General features: G+C 50.1%; 2 protein-coding genes across 2 annotated transcripts in view; one reads left to right on the top strand and one right to left on the bottom strand.

Annotated features, from left to right (window-relative positions):
- Window positions 1-25,154, bottom strand: part of LOC116429211 (autophagy-related protein 16-1-like) — a 332,302-nt gene extending 307,148 nt beyond the window's left edge. Inside the window, exon 1 of the mRNA XM_076366004.1 lies at window positions 25,135-25,154. Within this exon, the coding sequence (XP_076222119.1) occupies window positions 25,135-25,137 (3 nt within the window). The 5' untranslated portion in view covers window positions 25,138-25,154. The remainder of the gene's footprint in view (window positions 1-25,134) is intronic.
- Window positions 1-27,702, top strand: part of neo (ZP and PAN domain-containing protein neyo) — a 103,084-nt gene that overhangs the window by 13,491 nt on the left and 61,891 nt on the right. The window contains exon 3 of the mRNA XM_076365995.1: window positions 15,177-15,378. Within this exon, the coding sequence (XP_076222110.1) occupies window positions 15,177-15,378 (202 nt within the window). The remainder of the gene's footprint in view (window positions 1-15,176; window positions 15,379-27,702) is intronic.

The following is a 27,702-nucleotide window of genomic DNA, read 5'->3' as shown; positions in this document are numbered from 1 at the left end:
GGCCGCATACCAACGGCCGCATCGCTGCAACACCATAACGCTGCACGTGCGGAACGCCGGGGTCTGATGCATAATAACGATTTCCATATAAAACGAAAAGGCAGCTCTCCCTCCCTCCGTCGTTCTCTCCTTTTCGCTCTTCCATTCTCTCTCTCTCTCTGCCGCTCTTCCACCGTCGCTCGGTCGGTGGGACCGAACCGGCTCGCCCTTAATGAGCGATATTAACATTTTCATACGCATTATCGGGGCGAAAGATATAACGCACACGCGCGCCCGCGATTTCGTGTATCGTCGCCTTTTCATCCTTTGTACGGGGCTATTCGTATCGGCTAATATAAGTGAAACCTAATCGAAAGTGGCCAGCGTTACTGTTATCCGGCATTTATCGGATGACGGGGCGACATTAAAATTCAAGCGATTGCCCTCGGCTGTTTCCATTTTGTTATGAATATGTAACCGACCCGGTTAGCCAGTGCCTTTGATCGAATGCCTGTACCGTTAATGCTGCCGCGAGAGCCGTCAGCGTGTCGCGGTGGCTTGGAAAGCGCAATTAGAACGTTCGTGCGCGTACATTTTCGTAAACGACCGTTTTCCACTGTACACCGTATCGAATTGCCGCGCTCGCGCATCAAACGAATCGGGTTTATCTTCCTGTCGACGGGATATTCCGCGCGGATCTTGTAGGACACCGGATGAACGTGCAGTCACGGAACCGGTCGTTAAGTTTGAAACATTAGGCACGCTCGAGACGAAATTGGTGCGAAGTGACAAATGGTTTTCCAACTCATCGTGTTTCTCAGTATTTCTCCATTGATTTGCTTATTCGTATCCTACTTTTTTGGTACACATCCGCAAAAGGTTTCGTATCGTCCATATGCAGTTTAAAGAAACATTTCGTTTCGTCGAATTGAGCTTCATCGAACGATGTTTTCTATTCCACTGATTTAGAACATTTAACAATGATAATCCAGTGTAACGAAAATTTCAAAGTTACAATTTACTTAATTTTATTAATTAAAATTTCAAGTCAGTCGTGGTTTCGATTGAAACACTATTTTCCTAGATTTAATTGTCATGTTCCGAAGGTGGTCATAGACGAATTGGAAATTTTTCTTCGCTTCGTCGTAAATTGTTAATGACAAAGTTATCACAGCGAGAGCAGTTCCGAAAGAAACCATAGAACAACGGGTTGAAGGGAGACTCGACGAAATTTTATCGTGTCTCTCGGCGTTTCGGTAGACTTCCCGGACATCGTTGCAACTAGCGCGGAATGGGCTTCGTCTCGTCGCGTGTCTTGTGCATTACACGCGTGGAAACGCGCCTTTAGGATAATTGCATGACAGCGGCCGTAGCCGAAGGGTCAGTTTCACGTGAAGCAGCGACATGTACGCCGGATCGTTTACGTTGGGCGCAGCCATCGCTATAACCGCGAAGTCGCGGTCCGGCGCCGCTGGCAGGCTAGTGTGACAAATTACACATAATTCACGAGCCAATTTCACACACGGTTGTCCCGCTAGGGAAGACAGCGTTGAACGCTACGTGCGCGCCGGGGATAATTCGAGGAACGAACGATTCAAACCGTGAAAGGGAGTGAACACGCAGGCCGCGCCGGCGGACGTTACAGAAAAATCGTTCGCGGCCCAGAGATTGACCGCTTTACGAGGTCTTAAGTGGCAATAAAAGCGTACCGTTTCGATCCCGGCAAAAAATGTCTTCGTCTCGAATTTCACGAGCGATTTGCCGCACGGAAGAGCAGTTCCGCGGGTGGAAACAGGTGGAGGACTCCGCTCCCGATACGCGGAAATAGGTCGCGTGACCTCCGCGAACGTGCGACTAATTTACACGCCGCTCGACAAAAACTTTTATTTCCCCCGCGGGATTCGCTCGTCCCTTTTTACCTCTCTCGAGCGGAAACTCGCGGACTACGGGAAAAATTCATTCGAACGCGTTGAAGAACCAGCGAACGCAACGAGCCGTCGTCCGCGTCAAGGTTCCCAGCAGACGCGTTCGATTCGTCTGACCACTCGTCGACCGTATCTACTGGCGAACGCGATGTTAATCGCGGCGAGTCGCTAGTTCGCCGAGCATTCCACGAAAATAAATGAAGACGACCGATGTACCGTTCGCCGATTCACCTGATTCACCGAATCGCAGGTCATAAACCGTCGTTGTCCTAACAAGTGCGTCGTCGAACGGTACACCGCGCACCAATCGGCTGACGTTTGTTCATCGCGAATAGCGCGCGCGAAAGAAATACAGGCGCAAAAACAAGCTACGAGACTGATTAATCTCCAAGTGTATTAGAAGAGGCATTCAGAAACCGAGGAAGAAATCTCCAATTAGCCGAGACGCGCGACCGTTCGCGGGCCCACGACGCTCGAGCAACAGCAACAGCAGCGGTAGCAGCAGCAGCGGCAGCAGCAGCCCCGGCAATGAACTCTCCCGCTATCGGGGACACGGCGAATGCGAAAGGACCCACATAGCCCGACGGCGGGTTACACGTCGGCCGGCGTGTACTCTTTCCGTAGGCGGGAGAGACAGGCGTTGCGTGTCGGCTCGCCGCGGCCGTCACTGAATACCGAAAGAGTGTGCGTCTCCCGTACGCGCCGGATTCCGAATAGCCGTGGGAAGAACCGTGGGTCCGATGCCTCTCGAATACTAAATACCCTCGCGGGCCGCTCCGCGCCGCGCGTCCGCGAAGTGCGCACGTAGGCCGAGGTGGCAGGTGGTCTCTGCTCGGTGGCTCGGAACCGAAGCGTTAAAGCGTTCGTAGCCGTGGCCGTGATACGGGCGCCCGGCTCTCCGCGCGCCTCCGGGGCCCGGGGAGAGGCCGAGAGGACGCGCGTGTGTGCCGTGCACGCGTGTGTTCTCTCGCGACCACGGCCCGTCCCGTCCGTCCGTCCGTCCATCCGCCCGTCTGTCCGTCCGTCCGTCTCTCCCTCTCTCTCCCGGGCCGCGCGGATCGAGGTAAGTAAGGCGTACGTAAGCGAATACCTTCCGTATATACGCTCGCGCTCCGCGGTGGTATACGTTCACGGCGTGTCGTCAAACGACCGGCCACGAATACCACAGCCGGGAGAAGGCGAGATCATTCGTGTCCACCGGAATTTATGGGGTCCGCTCGAACACCGCCGCTACAGCCTGCCGCCTGAATTTGCATAGAGCCGAGCGCTAATAGTCGCAGATAACCGGAGCCGGGGAATCGCTCGACGGAGGACCGACGGGACGCCTTCGTGCCACGCGAACCCCCGGGTTTTTTCCCTCGCGATACGGGGATCTAACCGGGGACCCGGGGAGTCCGCTGCGAACAGGACAGGACGGGACGGGACGGGACGGGACGGGACAGAGCAGGTCGCGTTTCCGATTTTCTCTTGAAACCGTGATAGCGGTTATGAACGAGCCTCCGGGCGCCGGATGCTCCCACGAGGCACAGGGGTCTCGCACCGCGACGCCCGGTGGGAAACTGGACCTCGTCGCGTCAGAGATCGCCCAAGGAATTACACCGTTCGAAAGGGAAACTAATTGCCGGTTGCCCGGGTTTGCTCATCCGGAAAGTTGCCGCTGGTAAATTGGCATGTGGATACACCGTGTACTTCTAATAATTCGGAATTAACGATGTCGGGAATAGTAATGATAAGGTTTTATCACCGACCCGCGTGCATTTACGCGGGGAACGCGCGAAGTTGGACGAGGGAGGCGCGACTCCGAACGGCGGACCGTTCCGAGGGTTTTAACCGGCGGAGTATTTTTCGACTTCGCGTCTTCGGCTGGGGAAACGGTTATAGGAAAAAACCGGATTAACGAGTTTCATTATGCTTTCCGCTGTTTCCCAGCGTGAACAAATTTCCGAAGGATTTGTCCCGTCACGACCACGGCCGCGCATGTTACGGTCTTTTTCTCTATTTTTTCGACGGTAATTCTAGTCCCGAGAGGGATAAAGACTGCGCAAGCTCGGAGGTGACATTATCTCGATTTTTAGATTGCCGGTCTATCGCTGTGTAATCATCGTTTCGATCGTTTCTTTCTCATTTGTCTCGTCGCTTGCTATATGATTTTCTAAGCTGTCTTCCTTTTATTTCGAGTGTATGTAATCTCGGAGAGCGAACCAGCGAACATACTAAAATAGATTTTACTTTGATACACGTGTAATGAGGAACATTTATTTTCATTGAATCCGTCTGGAGATGATCGCCACGGGCTTCATGACAACTTGTCATTACAGCGCAAAGCGTTAAAGATTAATGTCCTCTTCGAATTCCTGTATCGTCTTCGTTAAGGAATAATACGGTCAAATGAATTTGTTCTATTTGGTTCCATGGACCTTTAAACCGGAACCATCAGAGCTACTCATTCCACCAGAAATCAGATAGCGTGAAGCTTCGTTACAAAATCATGGTACGCTGCGTCACGAAATTTGAAAGGAAGAATCCGAAAAAATATTCGTTGATCAAATTAATTTGTTCTGTTGAACCAGAAATCATTCCACTAGAAATACCAGATGGCGTAAAGCTTCGTAACGAAATCATGGTACGCTGCGTCACGAAATCTGATGGGAAGAATCCGAAAAAATATTCGTTGATCAAATTAATTTGTTCCGTTGGTTCCCATGAAGTTCGAGAACTGATTTACACCGACACCAGAGCTACTCATTTCACTAGAAATACCAGACACTGTAAAGATTCATAACACCGAAATCATGGTACGCTGCGTCACGAAATCTGAAAGGAAGAATCCGAAAAAATATTCGTTGATCCGATAAATATACGAGAGCAGAGACGCCTGTCTCTTAAAGATGAATTAGATTCCGGTCTCGGAACAGTTGGAGGGCAGTCGTAAACCCGTCGAGTCATCGTCTGCAGTGTACAGTGTTGGCGCTCGGGGAGAGCTTCCGAAACGGTAGACGCTGAAGACGCTTAATCACGGCGGGTTCATAGGTCGCCGATGCTCGTAAAGAAATAATCAGTAGCAAATGGCTTCGTCACACTTCGATACACGAGTATCTGCCCCCGCCTCGCAGCCGCAGAAGCAGCCAATCGTGCTCGATAAAGCGTGTTAAAGTGTTTGACGTTGGGATCGGGTACACAAGCAGCGGCACAAGGGGATCTGGCTCTGAAGGATTCAGCCAACACATCGTTAAACTCTCGGCGCGGTTATTGTATGCGTATGCAAATATTGAATGGTTTACAGAATTAGACGTACAAGACTCTCCGCGGGCTGAAATTCCCTGAACGAGGCGTAAAGGGAATGATTGATAACCGGGAGCACGCTCTCACGGGCGCGCAGATCAGCAGTTCATCGCGATGTTGAATACGCGAAAATTTAGAAGACCGTTTGCTTTCCACGATAGCGAAAGTTTCGACCACGCGATTTCGAACGGAATATGTTCCAAAGTTGAAAATCGAGCAGTGAGAAACACGAAATCGTTTAAATAACGTTTCGTTCCGAAGATCTTCCAGTCGGAAAGAACCTAAACTTCGAGTGGACTAAATTCTCCCGACATCTCCGAGGTTCGAAGTTTCCCGCTCGTCTAACACAGCGAATCCCCGAATCTCCTTTCTGCCGCTCGGAAAACATTCCAACTTGCGAACGATACATCGATCAATCCGGAGGGTCGGCGCACGTCTCCTCGCGTATTAGCGCGAGTACCAGATGAAAGCAATCGTGTTCACGGAAAACCGCGCCGGCGATTCTCGTCGATACAAATTACATGGCAATCGTGTTGCGCTAACTAGGTCTGTCAGTTTCTCTAGCCGTTCGGCCGGGGAACGGGCAAAAACAGGGACGGAAATGGACTATAAAGGCTCTCGGCGTAACGAAACGGCGCGGCATGCGTGCGTGAGCGAGCGAGCACGTTCCCGTTGATCGCCGAGGCCTCGAATGCGAACGGTTTCTGAACCATCGAAAGTCATTACGTTATCGAGACCCCCCCGACTCCTTTATTTCGAACGGAGACGCTCGTGATCCGAATGGCGTGCCCGAACGGCACAGTTTCGCGCGGGAATCACGAAAGCCCGGCTGCTCTCCGCTGTGTAGGCTCGGCTAGGCGTGGTTTCGTGTATTAAATTCTTGCCGCGGCTGATGGGGTGCACACGGTGCATGCACGCAAATTAGAAGCGTACCGTCAGAGGGACCCGCCGCCCGCGTCGCGCCGGAATGTATTCGTCCTGACGACGTTACCGCGCGGCTCGAAAAACCGGCGAGAGAGGTAAAGCCCGAGTGCTCGCTCCGCGACACGTTCGCGACAATTACACGCCGACGGAACGCGTATTTTCCTGGCCGCGCCGACGCGGACACGGAAGGCGAAGGTTATTGCGTTCTGGCCGCGACGATGACAGCAACCAGCACACGTGCGCCATTAACTTCGTCGCGATTAGCCGCGGCTCGGCCTTTCGTTCGTGTTTCCTCGAGAATCTCGAAGCCGAGCGCGTTCGGTTGCATCCGTAATTTCGCTCGGGAGCACCGGGAACGAGTGCTGATTCCGCCGGACAACAAAGGAAGCGGTAATTGATGTTTTTTCCTGTGCAATTTTCGACGGAACTCGACGCGCCATTGCGCGCAAGCCACTCGAAAAGATTTTACCGAGCTTGACGGCTCGCCGATTTTTCTTTCTGTGTTTCTGCTCTAACGCGCTGGCGCGCTTTCATTATTGATGCTTTTTGCAGTTTCGACTGGTCAACCGTAGATGACATTGAATATTGTGCCCGCGAGTGCTACCGAAAGGGATTTCAATGAGATTCCTGTCTGTAGATGTCTGTTTTCGCTTGTTAGAGTCATTCGAGATACGCCGAAGCATCGTTCGTGTTTGTTAACTGTCGGATTAGACGAGATTATTGTGAAATATGAGCTTTGCGGGAGTCAGCCTGAGTAGAAACGGCGTGTAACGATCGGATAAAGGTCGAACACAATGGTCTACTTTTGATTTTTGAAGACATCGAACGCAACGTTCTACGCAGATTTGTCACTGACTGTGACAAACTGTTTTATTCTACTCGCAGCACGTTTCAAAGTTGCAATCGCAAATAAGAGCGAGGAGAGGACGAATAAATCTTGGAGTTTTTAGATGGCTGCTGGTGCTTTATATACCTACATCCTGATTGTACCTGGTGCTTTGAGCGGTCAGGTATGCATCACAGGATCGCCCTAAAGGACCCTAATTAAAGGAAACGGGTCCGTTAATTCTGGAACCGTTACGGTGGTTCTTGTACCGCCGCCCATTGCCCTTAAGGATGAGATTACGGTGCATCAATCTCTATTAGACGCGGGATCCTCGAATAACCCTCCCAAAGTGCTCATTAAAATTATCATTTTTTTTTTTGTCGAGGCTAAAACAGTATTATTACTCGACGCGTTCGGGGAAATATTTGAACGACTGGCGAAACGTTCGCGCGTAAAACGCCGACTTAAGCAACGAACACGCGAGTCCGATAATTCCCGATGCACTAACGAGAAATTTCATTTTAATCGAATTTCCGCCTATTTGCCTCGGAACACTCTTTGCCGGTAATTTTCGATTCGAAACGATTACCGTTCGCGATGATATCGGTGGAAACGGGCGGGTTTAAAGCGTTCAAGGCGGAGAAACGAATTTTCACCGAATCGTCGAGGGTTCGTCGGACGTGCCCGAATAATTCAGCGGGACACGAGGCGCGACGAGTGGGTGTCGAAGCATTTTTGAAAGTAAAATTTCGAAGACGGCTGCGAGTTCGCGCGTCGCAAGTGGGAGAGCCGGAACGGACCGAGGAAGAAGAAGAGAGAGAAGGAGAGAGGAAACGAGAGACAGAGCGAGGAGGGAAAAGGAAGCGGGCCAAAGGAAAAGTGGTCGTGACGAGAGGGCGACACCCGGCGAGACAGTCGAGGAACGTTAAGAGTACAAATGCATTCAATTTCTCGAATTGCGTCACTGTCTGCCGAGCAGACAAGAAGGCGCGGAAAAAGAGAAGAGCGGTTCCGGCGAGGGCGCGAAGCGCGATCGAAAACACTGGCGTCGATTCAACGGAGAAACTTTTCTTGCTCTCGCTTCGCGTGTTAAACTTCCTCTTTCGACGATATTAATTCTCTAAATACCGCTCGCTCGGGCCCCCGGCGCTCGCGGGCGAGCGTAAACAAGGACAGGGACAAGGGACGACGGCGAAATCGATTTCATTTTGCCGATTAAAGGTTTAATTACGGCCGGACTACGGGGGAATCTCGTTCGAGCGGCGATGTTGTATCTCTCCGCGGGAATCGAAATAAAAATAATTAACCGCGGGTATCGGCGCCGAACGGAACGGAACGGAGCGGAACTCAAATCACGTTGCCCGCGCCCTCCGTTGCTGTCCGATAATCCTGCGTCGGAAGGAGGAGCGACGAACGGAAAAAATCAGGAAAAACGAAACAGAAGACAGAGTCGGCCGGTATCGATCCGGACGCAACGCGGGGCTGCTCGATTGTTCGTCCTGTGTGTGTCGGTCGGCCGGCGAGGTGGCAAATTAGCCTCGGACCAGCATATTTGTCGCTTCTTTGCTCGCCGGCCCGGCTGAAAGTAATCGTGAAAGCGAGCTAATTACGCAACGTCCGCGTCCGGCCGCGACTACTTGAAAAACTATGACTTTATACGCTGCGTTAAGCTCGTCTAACGACCGTCTGCAATTACGCGACGGGAAACGAACGCAGGAATTTAGGGGCGCGTGACGTCACGCACCGTGCCCGGGCAACGTTCCTCGGCTGAGCTGCCTTGGCGAAGCGCAGCTTGCTCCGGATAAGGATGCATGGAGAGATTTTTGAATTTAGTTCGAATTATTACGAACGCGAACAGCTGACGATGTGAATTATTCGTAATTATTTCCGTTAGTTTTCTTTACGCGTTGAAAGTGAATCTAGAATATTTGCTCGTTAAACTACAAATAATTCTGAAACGAAACGTAACGCGGGTTCCGAGGTTAAAAGCTTTCAATCTGTCGTGCCGTAGGAAATTGCATTTTATAGTTTCATGTAAAATGCGAGGTACAAGGTACACACCGAAGAAGTTGTTCTTAAAAAATTACTACGGTGTCCCGTTGATGCCGTCTAGAATTTGATTTTCATTTTAGATGGAATTTTTCGTGGGTCGAAGTAAGTGCCTGCATAAAAAGCTACGGGACGATGCAGGAAACTTGTCCCCGGGCATGTAAACCGGTGTTCATAAAAATATTTTACGGGTAGTAATGTGGGGAGCGAGCCGACATTGTCACTTACGTGATGTACCGCTCCTTAACGACTGAAACCTCGAAATTATAGCCTGTGGGACGTTGTGTGCCAGTCGCGTGAGCTCTGATTTAAGGACATCGGAGATAGAACGAAGTTAATCAGCCAGCAATTTTAGTGCACGTAATAACGACCATTAAGCAATTATTCGGCGCGTCAGAATTGTTACACTTGAATAGAATGTTGACTCGGGTGTCGTGGAAATTATCATTAAAAATTGGACGATTCATTGGTTTGAACAATTTCGTCCCTCGGCTTGTAACATCTGCCCGCTTCAATTATACCAGCTAATTAGCCAAATTGCTACGGCAATTTTCTACCTGCTTATTTAGCTTCATTCGACGCCGAACGATTCGAAAAAGCTCGTCGCGATGGTAATTTCACATTTGCCCGGCACGAAAAAAGGTCCCCTCGAACTTGTCTTTGCATTCCCGGCGGGCCGTTACTTAAACCATTCAGAAAGATACTTTAGTACGTCTGTTTACGCAACAGAAATGAAACGTGTTTTACGGCCGCGAATATTTTAAATTCAAACACGGCAATAATCTTTAACGTTTATATTCTTAAAAACACAGAATCGAGGCGTACGGGCATGTGACATTAAGATTACGGTAGTTCTTCCACGTAAGAACACACACCGTCCCGTCATCATTAAAATTATTCCCACTTCGTCCAAATGAGGTTCCGCTGGAATAATTCGTCGAATAAAATTTTCATTCCATTTCTTACTGAATTCGTTGCTTCCTTTCAATTAGTGCCGCCCGACTACTAACGTATTCCAAAGAGACTCGGACGCTCGTCGTTCAATTTAAAATTAACTTCCAAAAGTAACATATCGTACCATAAACTCGCGCGTCGTCGTATCCGCGATAAACTCGTGTAGCGCGTGTGCTCAACAATTCGTTTCATCGTTCGTCGAATTCATCCGAAACGAAATTCGCATCGCCCAGAGGTCCGGCGCGCTCGCGAAACCGTCCGGAACAATGGCGACTTTTTAATAATTCGACCGCGTTCCCGAAGTATCCATTAATATCTCGTTCCTATTATTTCAACCATCGATGCAACCATACCGTTCGAGGGCGTTCGAAGACAATGGCAACTTCTATCGGGGACCACCGTTCCGTAAGAATTCCCGAGCGCGCGCGCGGGGCGCGGGCGGGGAGGAAGGGGCGACGGCGCGCGGAAAGTCCACGCACGGAAGGAATTTCATTGCCTTTTGTTCGAGGAAGGAAGTCGGAGGCAGGCGGAGAGGACAGAGAGGAATGAGAAACGCTACGGATCGCAGAAAAACCGCGGGGAAACGCGGCGCTGCCGAGAGGGGAGGGTGGATGGGATAGGATATAGGAGATAAAGAAAACCGAGATTATACATCAAGTTCACCGGCGACTCCTTCGTCGCCGGGACAGCGGGCCGTGGTACGTTGCCAATGCCACTTGAGGCTGAATCGTATCTAAATGTGCCTCGTATATCAGAAATCGAACTGTTCCGCGGTACTGGTACACACAAGGCGGTTCACTTGCATCATTTTGTGCGGTCGCAACGCCGCGCCGCGCCGCGCCGCGCGCCCGTAATACCGCCGCCGCAGATGCGCCCAGGCCGTTCCACATTTCCCTCGGTCCGTCGTGACAACCTACACGTGGAAGTGTTCCCCTTTCCGTAACTTCCTCGAGGGGGAATCCCGTGTTTTAGTATGAAATGATGTACCGTGCCGGTGAAACGATGCACCGGCTGATAAATCACGCCAGATTTACGGCGATACGGAGCTATTCCCGTTCCCCTTAAGTACAAAGGCGCGTCTACCGTGGCTCGGCCAGCATTTTTGCGGACAGCTCACTCTGACACGGTGACGATAACCGGCTGGGAAATGACAACGCCGAAAACGAGGCTGCGCAGGATTCGAGAATTCTGGTAGCCAGCGTACTGAGTGCATCTACGAGGTAGATTCGATGTTCAGTTCGGTTCGACTTGATTCTAATCGATTATTCGCGATATCGAGATGATACTGTACTTAGATAAATGTAATCATTGCTGAGATATTCTTAACACATTGACGTACTATTTACTTTCGTTACTAAGCTCGTGTAATATTTTACTATCGACAATTTGTAAGTACAACAAAATTTTGCATTCTACTTGAGGCGGAAATTTCATTTGAAGATAATACATTGATAATAGCAATATAGTTGTTTGCTTTGATCCGTGGGTAATGAACAACATGGTAGATAATTTAGCTTCGTCTGTTGAAGGTTTCGTACATTTCGAAGAATCTTCGTCCGCGGGTTAAGTCGCCGGCGCTGAACGTGTTAAATTAATTCATTCGTTCATTGATCGAGCGTAGGAATAAACTGTAATCGAGTCGCATAACGTTGGCGCGAGCGCCACAGTGAAAGACGAAGAATCCCTCGGAACGAAGGTTTAATATTCACGCGTAGCGGCGCTCCGCCGCGACGCGGGCAGAAATTAAAAGATTTACGAGCGGCCGCAATCTTGCCCGTGATCTACATACGCGGCCGGATCGAGAAACAAAAACGGAAAAGGAACGGAGGCCTGGAATCGAGCCAGGATAACGCGCATCCGCGGATTGACAGTTTCGGCCCGATTCCGCCGGTTTATCTCGCGCACGTGCCACAATCGGTACACACGGCCTTTCATTGATAAGCTCCGCGATTTCTCGGACGACAATCCGCCGCGACGCGTTACGGGATACTCCGGAGTCAGAGTCTAGACTGTGGAACGCGACATGTTTGCTGATAGAAGTGCGGTAATTTATTTCATTTTACCGTCACTTCTCCGGCCGCTTCGATAAAACGAAGAATGTGTGCCTCGGTACCGTGGATTAGTCAATGTAATACGATGCCAGCATTTTTATGAACGAACAGCGATCACAGTATGGTTTATCGGGCCAATAGATAAGAAGTATTGGAGTTTTTTTGGAAATATTGTGGTATGTCAAGCAAAGTAAAATTTTTTTGGATCTACTGTACGAGGTACAAGTGTATCGGAAGAATAAATTGTTTTGATTTTACAAAATTTTCGCGTTAATCATCTTCATTTGTACAAATGTAAGCGAACACATCAAAGAATAAAATAAAGTAAACATTACAGATCGAATATATTAATTTCCGAGAAACTCCTCGGTGAAAAACGTGAACGGAGAGACGCAAAGCAGAAAATTAGCCGTGCATCAAAAGAATAAATTGTTTCGATTTTACGAAACTTTCGCGTTAATCATCTTCATTTGTACAAATGCAACCGAACACATCGAAGAATAAAATAAAGTAAACATAACAAATCCTTCCAAAGGAAAGCCATGCATCGGAAAATCGAAGTAACGTTATATTAATTTCCGAGAAACTCCTCGGTGAAAAACGCGAACGTAGAGACGCAAAGCAGAAAATTAGCCGCGCATCGAAACCGCTTTGTCAATGGAACCGCCGAGGATTTTCCCTTCGGTGAATTTGACACGCATTCGGCCGGTCCGGTATTCGAGCGGCAGCATGCGTTGTTCGGCGCGCAGCGGCGATATTTTTCACGGCGAAACGAGCGACGCAGAGGAGAGCTCGTTAAACGAAGGGTAAAAAACATGAAATGATAACAGCGGTCGATACCCGTGTCCTATGTATCACGCTTCCTTCCGCAGGATGTAACAGATACGTCCTGTTGCCTGGAGCTGCAGGATCGATTCAGCCGGTAATTGCTTGTCTGAATGATTTTCGCGGTAGTCGCTTAAGTTGATCCGTAAGTTACACGTGACAGCGATCGCAATAATAATCGCACGGCTTTCTGATTACCGCCCGTCACGACCCACAATCGAGATTTACGCGTGAGGAATCCTCTAAATGACACAATCGGAAATACCCTTGTCGCTGTGCCTGTTAAAGGCTCCCTCCTCCTGTCGTGATTCATCATTCTCCGTAATCTTCTCCTTTTTTCGCGGGACAACCGGGGATTAACGTTTTTCGTCTCATATTGAATCGTTCTCGAAAAAGTGTCCTGTCACATTGCCCTGAATTATTATTACGAATTCTTATGTACTCGAGCGTGATCACGAGGGAATATTCAGTTAAACTGACGTTTATTGAAAATTATTCGATCCCAGTCTGAATGAATGCGCGCACACAGTGTACAGTTAAATTAACATACGATTCACGGTCACCGGACGAACGTGACGCAGTGACTTAAAATTTCATTTTCATCGAGATACACTAGATTTCGGATCTGACCGGTAAGGTTGCAAAACGCGTTAAATTAACACAGCTCCGACATCGCGTGTAATCGATATCTATTAGCAGTAACGCGAGGAATGAAAAAATGCGCGTTTGATTGGTCATTTACGCACACACGCGCGTCGTTCGGTATCTCTAAATTATGGGGAACAGTTTAACGGTCCTCTGGCTAGTACTCTATCTCACTTGCCGTTAATGGACCACGTTTGCTACGAGCTCGCTAAATAGGAGACGCGAGGCGGGGCTACGCCGCACAGAATACGACGTCGTTATCTGATCGGAACAGGATTCGAGCCCCCGAAACCTCGAGGAATCGGTTGGAAATGGTACCTTGAAATTTTCGAAGCTTCCACCGTTGAACCGTGCACGGACGCGACATTTCACTCGAGCGTTGGAAAGAAAGAGGAAACTGAAACGTTGAAGCCGGCGAACCGAATTTCGTTAACGCCGACATCCTTGGCGAAATGATCGGCGCGCGTGCTGGATCTAATAACAGGCGAACAACGCTGTGGTAGATAATGCGAGAATCAGAGGAAGCTGCTCGCTCCCCGATAAAATTCTATTCGTAGCCGCGAAGTGCTTACGATCTACGCTCCATTATCTTGTAATGCGGTAGCATTATAACGAGTAAGTGGTACTTGTTTTCTACATGTAGGCCCCCGGAAGTGGCCGCTGATTACTGTAATGCGCCTACCCCTCGGTCCGTAACGAGGGAACCATCTTTCCTACCGACTGCCGCTGTCCCGCGTAAAAATTCCACCGGCGAACGGCGGGAGGAAGAGGAGGGGGGGACGCGCCGCGTCCGTTCCGCGCGTTCCGCGGTCGCAGCTTTCGGTCGTTAAAATTAGATACAGGCATTAGCACGTGAAAGCTGGCCGCGGTAATTGAATGTCTTTAACGCCTTCGCGGCGGGATCGCTCGGCGAACCTCGTTACAACTTCAGCGCGATCGGTCGGGGAACTTTTCCAACGGGTCACGATCGGAATCACGTCCCACCCCGCGGCGTCGAGATTAATTATGATTTCGTGAAGGGAGATGACGCGGCAACGACACCAGGGCGGGGAAATTATTCCGCCACTTAGCGGGCCGGATCGACAGGGCAAGAATAACGAGCTGCTCGGGATACGCTTTCGCTCGCCGAGAGAATAGCGAGCATTGATCAGCGTCCCGTCGCGTCGCCCCGACGTTCCTCGCGTCGATTTAAAGCGACGTTCGGGGAGAGATCGGTTAACGGGACGCGTCCGACGTTCAGCGGAACGATCCCGGGTCAAAGATGATTTCGAAGACCTTCGACGGACGGACCGATGATATAGAAGTTTTGCAGAAACTAGCGATCGTGTAGAAAAGTTTGAATCAAGGGTAACAATAGAACTACCGTACCAGTCGAAATGACTGGTTTCATCTTTTTGTTTAGCAATTATTGATATCTTCGAATTGAATATTCGAAATGATTTCGAAAATGGTTTCATTTGAGTACTATAATGAAAATCTGGAGAAACTGAAAATAATCTACTGTTACAATTTTTATAGCTATCGAATCAAAATGCCTAACTCGTCTCATACATCCCCCAAATATTCTCCAAACAGAGACTAACGAGGAACGCGTCGTTTCGCTAGAGTCCTCCGGTTAAACGTTGGCCGGAACATTAATGTCGGCGACGGGTTCGGCGCGCGATTTCCAGGAAAGTTCGCCGTGTGTTAACCTGCGACTGTCGTTTTCCGTTTCAGGCGCGCTGTCCCAATCGCAGTTTCCAGTGTTCACGATCTACGCCCAGAAGAGCTGTTTGGCGGTGAAGCCGTGCGAGCGTGCTTGGTGCATCGACAGGGTGCAGGGGCATCGGTTGCAGGGGCACACGCGCAGAACGATGACCGCTTCCTCGCGGCAGCACTGTCTCGAGCTCTGTTTAGGCGAGAGGGACTTCCTGTGCCGGTGAGTAGAAAACGAACGCAGAGAGAGAGGAAGATGAGTGAATAAAAAAAGCATGAGCGAAGAGGGGGAAGAGTAGACGAGGGCGAGAGGACGATGGCTATTTTTCATTTCGGTACCGCTATAACGGATCCTATTCAAGGGACGGTCGTTTTCCGGCGCGGCTTATATCCCTTTTTCTCCTGCCGGTCGCGGGGACACGATATCCGCCGATGGAGAAAGGCGGGCGCGCAACTCGTCCCCGAGATTCGTCGCGAATCGACGTACACCCACGATCGTCCTCGTCCTCGTCGTCTCCCTCGAGTAGGTCTTCGGGAATCGAAGGCACCTCTACACGCTCCGGTGCGTTTTCCAGTTATTGGATTCTTCGATCGGGGAAGGGAGGACGTTACATCACGCTCCTATAGACTCTCGAGTGTTTCTCGGTCATGAAGCGACCGTCTCCGACGTTTCATGCGAGCCGGAACACCAAAGGGAACGAGGCTATCCTTCTGGAAAAGTTGCAGAGAAATAGCTCTGGGGCCACCTTGATTCCTCGTATGTTTGTCGTTTCACGGGACGGCTATTCGCGATTCCGCTCCACCCGGCCGCCAGTATTCGCGGAAACGCGCGGCGTCGATTCCATTTAAATATTTTTCGTGCGCTTTCCCTACCCCGGCGCCGCATTCCGCCCGGCGAGCAATATTTTCCGCCGGTCCGGCCATCCGATCCTCCGCGGCAGCCGCACGACGACGAGAAACGTGTTCGAATCGTCGCGAGGCTAATTATGCATGCGTCATCGAGCTCCCCTGCTCCCGCGCATTGCGGCGGGCAGAACAGGAAGCGGCGGTGATTCGCGCGGCGGACATAGCCGCGCGCGCGTTCGTTCCCGAACGTTCTTTCTAATTTGTAATTAAGGTCATCTCTAACCGGAATTTCCGTCGCGTTCATGGAAGTGATGGAGCACCTACGTATCACGCTAAGTACACGTCTCGAAACTCGTTAGCGTCCCGTTCGTCGTGTTGTCATTCCCGCGTAAGAACGCGTAATCATATCGCGTAAAGGGTACCGGGGTCCATTGTCATTAGGGCCGGTCGGGAATAACTCGGAGTCGCGTAATTATCGCGGCGTGGTAATTTTTAATCGTCTCCCGCTTCGACGCGACATTGTTAGACGCGAGCTTCGGGGATCGCGGGCTAATCCGGCCGTCGCGTTTCCGGTCACGGAAATTTAAACGCTTCGCTCGCACCTTTTTGTCCCCCCGCGCCGCGGTTCACGGCTCCGGCACGTATCTATTTTATTTTCCGCCACGGACGCCGTCCCCCGCCGATGAAATTTCATTTTCGACGTCCGCCGGCCTTCTCCGCGCGCTCGAGGATTCAATGATCCGTTGTCTGAAAGCGTAATTGCCATCTCGACCGGTGTGCACCTCGACTTTGTACCGTCGGTTGTTGATTTATTCATTCCCGTCATCTCGGCACTCCCACGAACGAAGACACGGACCGTCGTGCCGCATTCTGCAAACATTTCCGGCAGGCGACGGACGAAACGTTTTCGAGGCCGATTAGAAACACCCCACCGCGAGAAATAATACCGCCGTCGAATGGAAAAAAAAAGGAACAAGGGAACGAGAGATTGAACGCACAAAGGGGATAGCGGACAGTTTCAATTATACGGTATCTGGCCGCTTTAACTAGCCGGATTTTTGCGCTCGCGGGAACGCGTGAATTCCGCCCGACCCGAAGCGATCGCATTTTCGATTCCCTTTAGCGACCGGATCGGTTCTTTTATCTCTTGTAAATATTTAAAGGTAAACAGAACGGAACGGGAGCGGAGCGAACTGGATACAAAGCTGCGCAACTCGTCGCTTCTGAAATATGCTCGCATGTCTGCGGAAATAGAACTCGTAGTTCGAACGAGTCCTCTGCGAATCAGCTGGCGACTCGTTCGTCGAGGAAGCTTCAAAGTCGCGTATAGTTCGCGTCGCTTGAATCTGTAACGATTACAGATGTAACCCTCTCGTAAATCCTGCCGAGAGCCAAGACACTAAATCATCACTTTCCCGTTATCTCGCCTGTGCATTACTCTTTTCTCAGCTCGACACCACAAAATTGAATTCCCGCCCACGAACTTCTACCAACCGGTGAGGTACCCTAGTTCTCCACTACTAATTGTTAACAGAAATTCGCGATATCAAGCCGGCTTCGAATTTCGCGACGTCGTCCGGCGCGAACAGCGCGAGAACCGTTATAAAGTTTCCGGCGAGCAGCGGCGCGTCGGGTTCCCGGCGCCGCGCGGAGGTTAATTAATAAACAACCGCGTCATAATCGTGACAAGCAACAATGCGTCGGGGCGGAAACGAGCCGCAACAACAAGCCATTAGACGCGGCCGCGGCCGGCTGATACGGTTGGACGCGCGGGGAAATCCTTATTTCACGTTCGTCCAGTAATTACCCGGCGGCGGCGCGATACGAAGGGACAACAGTTTAAGGTATTTCAATCCATTAGCCGCGCGAAATATATCGGCGTGTCCGGGTAAGTATGCGGAAGGGCGAGCGCTTCTTCTTCCGATTTCGATAGAAACCCGGCGCGCCGCTGGAACGCGCGTTTATGCGATATCACGCCGACGCGTCAAGCCCCGCATTCGCGGCCGGCACGTTGAACGTGCACGTGCACACCTCGAAAGAACGTGAAGCGAAAGGTCTCTGCCAGCTGGTCGCTCACGACGACCCTCGAGCTCTCTGCCTTCGACCCGAGGCAGGGTCGAGAGGTCCTTGCCCAGGCGGAACCGTATCAAAAGTGGCATAGCTACGCGCTCGTGTCCGGGAACCGGCGAGGAGAGGATAGCGACGATTTCATCCTCGCGGAAACGAGATACCGCGCGCTCAAAATTTCAGCGGCGCGCGCGCTCGCTTCTACCGTTATTTTCCCCGCGGTTTCGATTTTCTGCGGATCCTCCGCCGCTTATCGGTGCACCGGTTTACGCGACTATCCGAGCACCTGTAACGGCACGAGACAGAGTTATCGTAGTCGCGGTAGTCTCGATGTTTTCAGCTTTTTAGTTCGCACATTTCGTATCTTATTCTTCGAGAGGGAATTCGGAGGAGTTTCATTTTACGAAATATTCGACGGGAGAAAATCTTTCCCGAGAATTTCGGAGGGTCGACTTCGCGCGACACTCTTCGTCGCTTATTTTCGTAGAAATAAATTTGGAATAGTTACTGGAATTCTTTTTCTTTATTTCGCGAACGACGGAAACTCGGGATTTTATTGAACGGTTTCTCAGCGGAAAATAGGAATGTTTTTATACAATTTTTCTAGGTGAAATGTATTTACTGTATTCTTGGAAGTTTATGGGACTGTTTGTACCTATTTCGATACTAGTCGATTGTTTTCTATGATTTAGTGTTAAGGCTGGGTTACTGTCATTAGTTTTCCTTAATTTCAAGATAGAAGGTACAGTATGAAAAGAAATCGCGGAGAAACATCAGGAGGAGTGTAACAGAAGAATCGTTGATACTGTTGAACAGGCACAATGCGGCGTGTAATCGGTAAAATATACATCGCGGCAAAACATATCCTTAGAACTGAATGGCTGCTTGACAGCGATTCAACACGTGGTTTTGTTCGACTCTATAATACCGAACCTTAATTGATAAACCATGCATTACGCCAACGCTGGCTCGCAGCCGACATCTATTGAAATTATGGTTGAGGAGTTATCACGTGCGATAATCTATACCCGCAGCATTCTCATAGTTTAGACTACGGTTAAGCTCTGCCGAAGCGCGCACCGTAAAACTCTCCGAAGCACCGGTAGATAATTTTAATCTCGGTATCTAATCTTAATCAGTCGTTTATCATAACTCACGATCACGGAAATCCACCCTTATCGTTAGACGACGGGTCTTCGTGCAAAACAATATCCCCGTGTTATTCGCGAAGGCGGCGAGTAAACAGAAGTTCGCTTGTTCCGTCGGTAATTTCGATGCGTCAACGTACAAGTGAAATCAACGAGAAACTTAATCGCGCGTCGATGCAAGTCGGGAAATTAGAAGAATTTGAAAATCAAAAAACAACGCGTCATTGACACTAGCTTTGCGAAACGCGTCGGTTTGACGTATACTGGATCTTATAAATATCATGTGGTGATCTTCGCATCGATTTTGTAATTACAAAATTTCCGTTTAGTTTTAAACCTGTAATTTCGAAGATATAAATGAACGAACATCGATTTTCCAAGGAACAGTAGAATAAACCGTGCAATAAATGTTCGTACATCTAATATTAATCGTTTACGAGCATTTTTCGAATTTCTAGAAACTCTTCCAATAAAAAGGCTGAGAATCCATCGAGCTCTTAACCCTTCGCACTCGAGAGGCGACTCCCAGTCGCCAGATGATTTGATACAGCAAAATTATAAACTTTGGTATTTACCATTAACCTTTGTATACTGCATCAATGCGTGAAATATTAAAAGAAAATAGCTTTGGTACCTAATTTATGTATGACTTCCTGTTAAATTCATTTTCAAGAATGTTGTCTACATTTAATTAGAAAATATAGAATACTTCAAGTGAAAAACTTTCGAGTGCAAAGGGTTAAGTACTAGAAAAGAAGAAAATCGCGTATCTGTGGGATATCCTGATCCTGAAACCTAATCCCTCGTTATCTGAATAATAACATTATTTTCTTCAAGCTCTCGATATCAAGCATAAAATCTCTCGCCATTATATCATTCGACCGTAAAGAGTTAAAACTTCCTCAAAGTTGCTCTCCGTCGATAAAGCATCCGCGCATCTCCACATCTCCGATACAACGATTCACCGAGCGTCTCCGCGAGATAAGCGAAGATCAGTTGAAATAAAGGAAGAAATAAAAACGTCACGCCCGATATAAACGCTCGAGCATGTTCGGTCGATTCGTTACGTCGGGAATCGTACACCGCGGAATAATCCTGAAAAAGTTACGAGCCGGTGTCGGCCGAGGCGGCGCAGGAGGCAGCTGAAATTTCCTCAAAGAACCGGCGATCCGGTCGCTGAGAAACGCTGAGAGGCCGGCGCGTAAAGATCTCGAGGAAGCGAAGGGGGCTCTCGCCGGTGCGCGTCGGTAACGCGGAAGAGAGGCGAATGTCTCCATTAAAACGAGGAGAGGACCCCTCTCGGACGCGGAGGAGAGGTTTCGTCGGCCGGGGCTGTTCCTGCGGGGATAATCGAGGAAAGCCTCTAAAATGGCGTTATTGCGCAACGATACGTGCGTGCGCACCGGCGAAATGGGTTGTCCCGGCGCTCCGGTTGGCCTTGCTTGTAAGTGGAACCCGCGGTTTCGAAGGATCGTCGGCGAAGATCGCATTAACATTCCATGGGAACGGTATTTCCTCGGTACAATCGGCTGATTAGGCGTCCGCGGTTCTGACCAGCCTCGCGTTCCGGCTTCCACCGCATGATTGCCTCGATTTTCAAGCAGACCCATGAATGTGCTATATTTCGCCGGCCAGCCGGAACCTCGGTCGCCCGAGGATCCACTGGAAATTCGCGTCGTGCCCGCTGATACGATCCTACGGCCTCGCGGTAATTACTTCTACAATAACCGCTGCGACGACGGGCAAAACACGCCGCGCGCATCCTCCACGCGCTGTTCGGATAACGCGTTTCATTGGGAGAACCGAATCGAACCGGAAGTTGAAATTCGAAGAAATGCGTCTTCGCTTCGATTAGATTAATCGCGAACGTTAGCGGCGGGCATGGAATTGTTCGGTTCGTTGGTAGCTATTGTTCGACAACCGAAGCCAGAAAGATACGAATGGAACACAGCGCGAGGCATTCAGGGAATAATGCTCGGAGCGTCGAACACCGAAACCCCGGGAACGAGGGCCGCGTCACGCGAGGAACCGGGTAAATCGCGATCGCATAATAATCATAAAAAAGGGGGAATAAAAGGGGGAGGAGGGAAGTGTCGAGCGCGGCGCGCCGCCGACACAATTGAATCCCGCGCGCGGAGACAAAAGGGGCAGAAGAATGGATGACTTTAATCATCCGATATCGCGACAAGATCCCGGTCGGTCGGCCGCCGGCACCGGGAACCCGAATATGCTGCCGGTGTGCAAATAACGCAACGAAGCATGGAACTCGCCGAGGCACATTCAACACGGTTCTCCGCTCTCGAAACGTTGGCGATTTGTTACGAGCAAATGGTAAAGATCGGATGAATCCCGAGCGATGCGCGGTGCGCTTCGTTCTCGAGTGTTTGAGCCGCAGCGCGGCGGCGAAGGGTGTGGATAGGAGGGAAACGGAGAAGGACGAACAGAGGAACAGGACGAGCAGAGGGAGAGGAACGGAGGATGCGAGGAGGAGCAGCGGGAGCGAGAGGAGCGAAAATGGCGGGCAAAAGAGAAACCGGGAGACAGAGAAAGAGAAAGGATAGCGTGAAAAGAGGGCAGGTTGCCCGGCGCGGTGCGATGCACGGTTTACGACCGTCGGGACCGGTCGGGCGATCGATCAAATGCGAATCGGTCGTTGGAGGATCGTTGCGCTTGGCCGGACCGGGCCGTGTCTCTCTCTCTCTATCTCTCTCTTTCTCTCTGCTCTCCGTTCTCGAGCGCAGGACTCTACGCGAGCCTCATGAGAGATAGGTTATTACCGGCGCGCGGCGTCGTTCTGTTCCTTGTTACCGGATAATGAGTTTATTGTTTAAGAATCACGCGGCAGTTACATGTGCCGCGATCAATTACAATAATGTAATATAATCGTAGCAAGGTCTCGCGATCGCGGTCGCGCGCGCTGCCCGTATAATGAGGTCCCTCCTTTAATGAGAGAGGATCGCGAGCGGCGCGGCCGGGCGGGCCGAGTTTAGCCGCGGTCTTATTCACCTACGCGGAACCGTGGGCGACGGTGTGCGGCCTCGCCGGATCCACCGCGCCGCGCGTATCCTCGAGCAGCGAGCATTCACGTAACGTCCGCGCGCACGCCGACGGGCCGCGGGGGATGAACCGGGGGTTTAGCTTCGGCCGGAAAGAAACGCGGCCGCCGCGTTGCTTCGTATATCAACGCCGGTGCATCTAGAACCGCGCCTTACACCGGGAAAGTTGAATTCAGTTTCAGCCGCGTCGCGACGAGATAAAAAGTTGAAAGTTCGTTGCCGGCTGAAATTCCGCCGGAGATACCGGGCCCAGCAAAAAAACCATTAACTCGAATCACGCCGGAGTCTTGCGGCTGAATTCGGGCGAACCGGCGGAAATCCCGCTCGAAACGCGCGGCCCGCGCTGATTCGCTTCGGAACGAGCGGATAGATTCGAAGCCGTGAAGCTTTGAACTTCGTCTTTTCGAAGCACGATGAAATGAGAATGTTAAAGCAACCCGGGGAGAGGAGCTCTCGATGTCTTGTCTCGCTTTTAGTCAAAAGTGGAGCGTTTCTGGTCCGTCTACACAGCTTCGAGGCTGCTTAGACTTCGAAATAAATGCCTCGAGAACTCGTTGTAATTGCGCTGTCGTTGAATATACAATGAGCATTGGGTAATTGGAACATCGAGGTTCTCTTCGTAATCGCAACATCGTCATCCCTGTTATATCCCCACCAGGCTCCTTTTAACACACCGTAGCGCTCGACAGGTCGCGGTTGAAAGGTGTACTATGATCCTGTTGTCGGAACTCGAGGATTTCAACGTCCCTCGTTACTATTCGCAGTCCTTTCTATATCCGAAACTTCGCTTATTGTACAATTGTGATCGCAATTTTATCTTGCTTTGTGCCATTTTAATAAAAAAAACTCAACAAACATGATGGCGAAAGATTCATTTATCAAAAGTTAAATATAAAAATTTGACGTTTAGGTGAAAGATCTCAAGCTCATCGCGAACCTTTAACCCTTTGCACTCGGATGTTTCTCACTAGAAATATTTAATATTTTTTTACGAGGCGAAGATATTCTTTGAAACTAACTCGAAGGGAAATCACAAGTACGTTGAAGAACAAAGCAGTTTTATTCCAATGTTTCACTATCGAGGTATATGAACTTCAACATTAAATATCAGATTTCTTAGTTTTCGTGTAAAATCTAGTGGTGACTCACCTTTCGAGTGCAAAGGGTTAATATTGCCGAACGCTTCGACTCTCAGTCTTTCTCTCTCCTTCGCTCGGATCGTCCTCCTCCACGTCCGCCACGCTAGAATCTTTGTATCTTGTGGATTCGCCTCTACCTCTTCACAACTGCAACCTTCCGGTCGCGTTGAGTGTCGCAGTTATCCAGTGTTCACCGTGCCACACTCGAAAATTCGAACGGCGTTGCTCGCCGGCGCAACCGGACGCTCGCGCGCGTCCCGTCCATCGTTGAATCGCGGCTTTCGAGAGGGACAGATCGCGATTTCGAGATCCTCCGCGGAGGAAGCACTTACGCCGCATGACTGCGTGAAAGTGGCGAGCGACAGGCGGAAAAAAAAGTGGCCGTTTTGAAACGACGCGACGTCGAGAGCGCGCCGCACAATGAACGAAGGTGAAGTGGAGCTTTTGTGCCCGGCACTGGACGCGGCCGGCCGCGGAGACTTCGGCCGGAAAGCGGCCGCGCGTGTCGGCCCCGTGAAAATGTTCGCCGTTCCTTGAAAAAAACAACGACGCCTTCTAGCTTTTCGGCGTGCATGATATATTCAGGAAGAACGAGACCGGCGAATTATACGCGGAATCCTCGGCGCGACGTTTCCGGCGCCGGGCCCGCGGATGCGGAAATTCAAAACTTGGAAATTCACGCTGCATCGCTCGGACGGAGATGGCCCCGGCGCGACGCGCACCGGTTCCGGTGAAACGCGCAGGGAAGGAAGCACGAATGCGCTCGATGGGAGCAAACTTCGCCGAGCGATGAGACGCGGCCGCGTCAATTATTCGTCGGATCGGTATACAAATCCCAGCGTGTTCGCTTTTTTCTCCTCTGTTCGCTTCATGTTTTTACGGCGCGACCCTGCTCGCTGACGCTCTCTATCCGCCGCGTCTTTGTGACGGCTTTCCGCGGAGTAAATAAATAGGAACGCGCGCGTTTTTATTTTTGGGCGTTTCCGTAACTGAACGGGAGATTGTTTTCTTTCGCTGTAGTTACCAATGGACGCTCTCTTTTGATATCGCGATATATTGGTATGCTTTATAATTCGAAATATTTCAATGAACGAATTCGGACAAAATTCCCCTAAGATTATTCTACGAGAATATCTGTTGCTGATACATTGCAAAACCAACCGGAGTGCTAATTAAAATTTCTTAAAATTAAAATTTCTTTTCAACACTAGGTTTACGGAGTACGTTAATTTGACGCATGCTGAATTTATAAACATTATTTGGTAAACGTTTTAGTTGATGCAGTTACGAATACGTATCGCAATAACCTAATTTTAAGTCCCTAATTTCCAAGATCTAAATGGTCGAACATCAATTTTTCTAGGAACAATAGAATAAACCGGACAATAAACGGACGAAAACGAAAGAAACAATTAGCAATTACAAACGAAGAATCGCGTACGATAAGCTGTTTCGTGTTAAACGCGGAGCTTCTAAATACCGGGGCAGGGAGGATCGACACGCGAAGTAACAAAAAAATCCATCCGAATCGTAGGTCACGGATAATTTGGCGGGAGGGCACGCTAACAGCCATCCGGCTGTCCGCTCCAGGCCCGGTGTTTGTCGGAGCGCACAGGTTCGACACATTAAGCAGTAACGGCACGTCGCCGACGATAGATATTGCGCTTTAGTTGCCGGGCTACAATTTCCTCCGCGACCGAGGAAGGACTTTCCGTGCACTTACCATTAGGAGCAACGCTCGTAACAGCGACACATCCAATTATAAGTACGAAATTCATTGTTCGCGGAAATGGGCAGCGGTTCAGTGGCCGATCCACCGCCACCGCCGCCGCCGCCGCCGCCGCCGCCGCCGCTCGGCCGCTTGTGCTTGAACGACTGCCAACTTGGGCGAGATACCTCTTGGTGGAGAGTATACCGGTGAACTACTCGGAGGCGCCAACAATCCCGCAGTCAAGGAGCTCCCACGAGAAATCTTCCGTAGATATGTGGCGAAAACGGGCGTGGGTGGCGGCGGAAAAGAGGTTGCGCGGAGAACGAAGAGGATTGGAAAGTATCAAAGTGAACAAAGGCGGGTCCCTGGGACATACACGGGGTCCGCCGGCGGGCCGAAAATTAATTAATTTATCCGTGTACCTGGCCGCGGCTCTATAAAATCGATAGTCCTCGTGAAATTACGCGTTCGCGCTCTGGGAGTTGGAAACGTCCTTTGGAACGCGCCCTTGAAACGGTTGTCGCCCACGCGTGTTTATTCGAGGATGTTTATCGGAAAGTTTAGCATCGTCGTATAGATATCTCAAGACAGATTCATACGAATTTTCTAAATTCAAATTCTTATCGTTGAATACTTGCCAATCGAAGTTAGCCTTCGTTGGATCTGGAAAAATAGTTTCATGAGGATTACTTGCATATATAGTGTAAGCAAGAGATTAATAGGGTTTCACAGGAAACCGCGAGCAAAATTAATTTAATCCTTTTCCAGACAAAACAAGAAACGCTAATCGTCGCAAACTGGCGAGATTCCTCGAAACTAAAAATATCAGCTCGCGCGGAACGCGATTCGGGATTATTAAAGTTCTCTCGCGAGGCAAAGTAAGCCCGATAATCGGCTGCGCGATTTTCAATTGACCCAGGCGTGCGTATTTTTAGAGTCTCCGAGTCTACGTTAATTAGACTCGAATCTATCGATTTCTTTCGAGTACCGGAAGTTATTTCGACCGTGTAATTCGAGATACAGTCTAATCGACCGGGATATCGTGTTAAACCGGAGATATTCAATTCGCGGGAGTCGGTCGGGTCCGAGGTGGAGAAAAAATTGGAACGACCGTGCCGTTTGCTAATCGTAATTAAGGAAGCCATAGCGAACGCGGAGGGTTGGGGTAGCAATTATCACGTGGAAACGGAATATCGATTTCGATCGGCATCTGCAACAACGGGCGGCAATACGGCGAGTGTTCAGCGGGCACAAAGAGACGGCAATCTCGGTAAATGTATCGGTAACGTAATTTGTGTACGAAGCTTATCATCGCGATGCATAATTTCATTCGTTCGGGAGCTAACTCGGCGCATAGACTCGTCGAGCACACTTCGTAAACCACTTCATCGATTATCGGTCGTAATTTCAGCTCTCGAAGAATATCGTTGCCCGCCACCGCCACTGTATCGTAATCAAGGATTAACGTTCGCTGCAGTTCTCCCTGTGATTTACCGTTCACCCTAACATTTTTACGATAACACATTGATTTATCGATTACTTAATGGCACTCGCGCAACGTCAAATTACACTGTAATCGAATGTACACCGCCGCTCGAACATATCAAAGCACAGACGAGGCGAGCCGGAAAAATCCTCGGAAAATCTGTTTATGATTCGACGAGTTTACGATATACGATCGACATTTCGAGAGTATTTACGCGATTCCACTTGTTAGGAAAATTACCTACGAAGAAACGATTGAAATCCAAAATGATATTCCGAAGAGAATTTTGTAAGAAAGAAAACATGTGTATAGAAGCGCAGCGAACTTCTCACGACAGATATTCTTGCGAAAAAAGAATGATTCGTATACGAGAATAACATGTTTCGTAAATATCTTGTAATTGAATCGCGATACCCGTTCCAGGGCTGGCTTCGGGCGGTTAACGTTCATTACTCTCGCGAGCGTTGAAAGAATGATGTCCGGCAACAAATAAATAAATCGGGCGGAACAGGTCGCGCTCGGCTCGGCCCTCGTCCAGCCACTTTTTCTTTCTTCGTCACCAGCCGGCCACTTGCGTGACCGGACACCGCAGATAACTGTCGATTGAAAACAAGGCCGGGAGTTCCATCGGCCGATCCGCGAGCCTCTACACACACCTTTCTCGAAACGAGAACATCCGGCCCGGTTCTATCGGGAATTCGAATCGAGCCCTTTCCAAGGTTACCCCGAGACGAAAGGGTAAAGGTTGATCTAAGGCCCGGCGAACGAGAGGAGCCCGGATCCTGAAAAAAACCCGCGCTCCGAGCGGATCGTGTGCGTCCGTGTTGGCCGGCTGCTCGCTTCGAGGAAGAAATGGGAGGGGCCCGGCTCCAGATAAAGAAAGAGAAGGAAACGGCATTTCTACGTGGCATGCAATGAGCAATTATCGCGAGGCGGCCACGGCCAGATGTTCGTGGTCTACCGTTTCCTCGGCCGCCTTAAAGTCGCGCCTGTACACAGTGTCGTGCGAAAGTAGTCGACCGTGTCGCCGTGCAATTATTATGGGGCTTTCGTTCTCGCGATAGCAGGACAAAGAAAGCTTCGGGAAAATCGTC

Source organism: Nomia melanderi, chromosome 3 (assembly GCF_051020985.1).
Source record: "Nomia melanderi isolate GNS246 chromosome 3, iyNomMela1, whole genome shotgun sequence".
Taxonomy (NCBI): domain Eukaryota; kingdom Metazoa; phylum Arthropoda; class Insecta; order Hymenoptera; family Halictidae; genus Nomia; species Nomia melanderi.
Note: the sequence above shows the minus strand (reverse complement) of the source record. Positions and strands in the feature narration are given on the sequence as shown.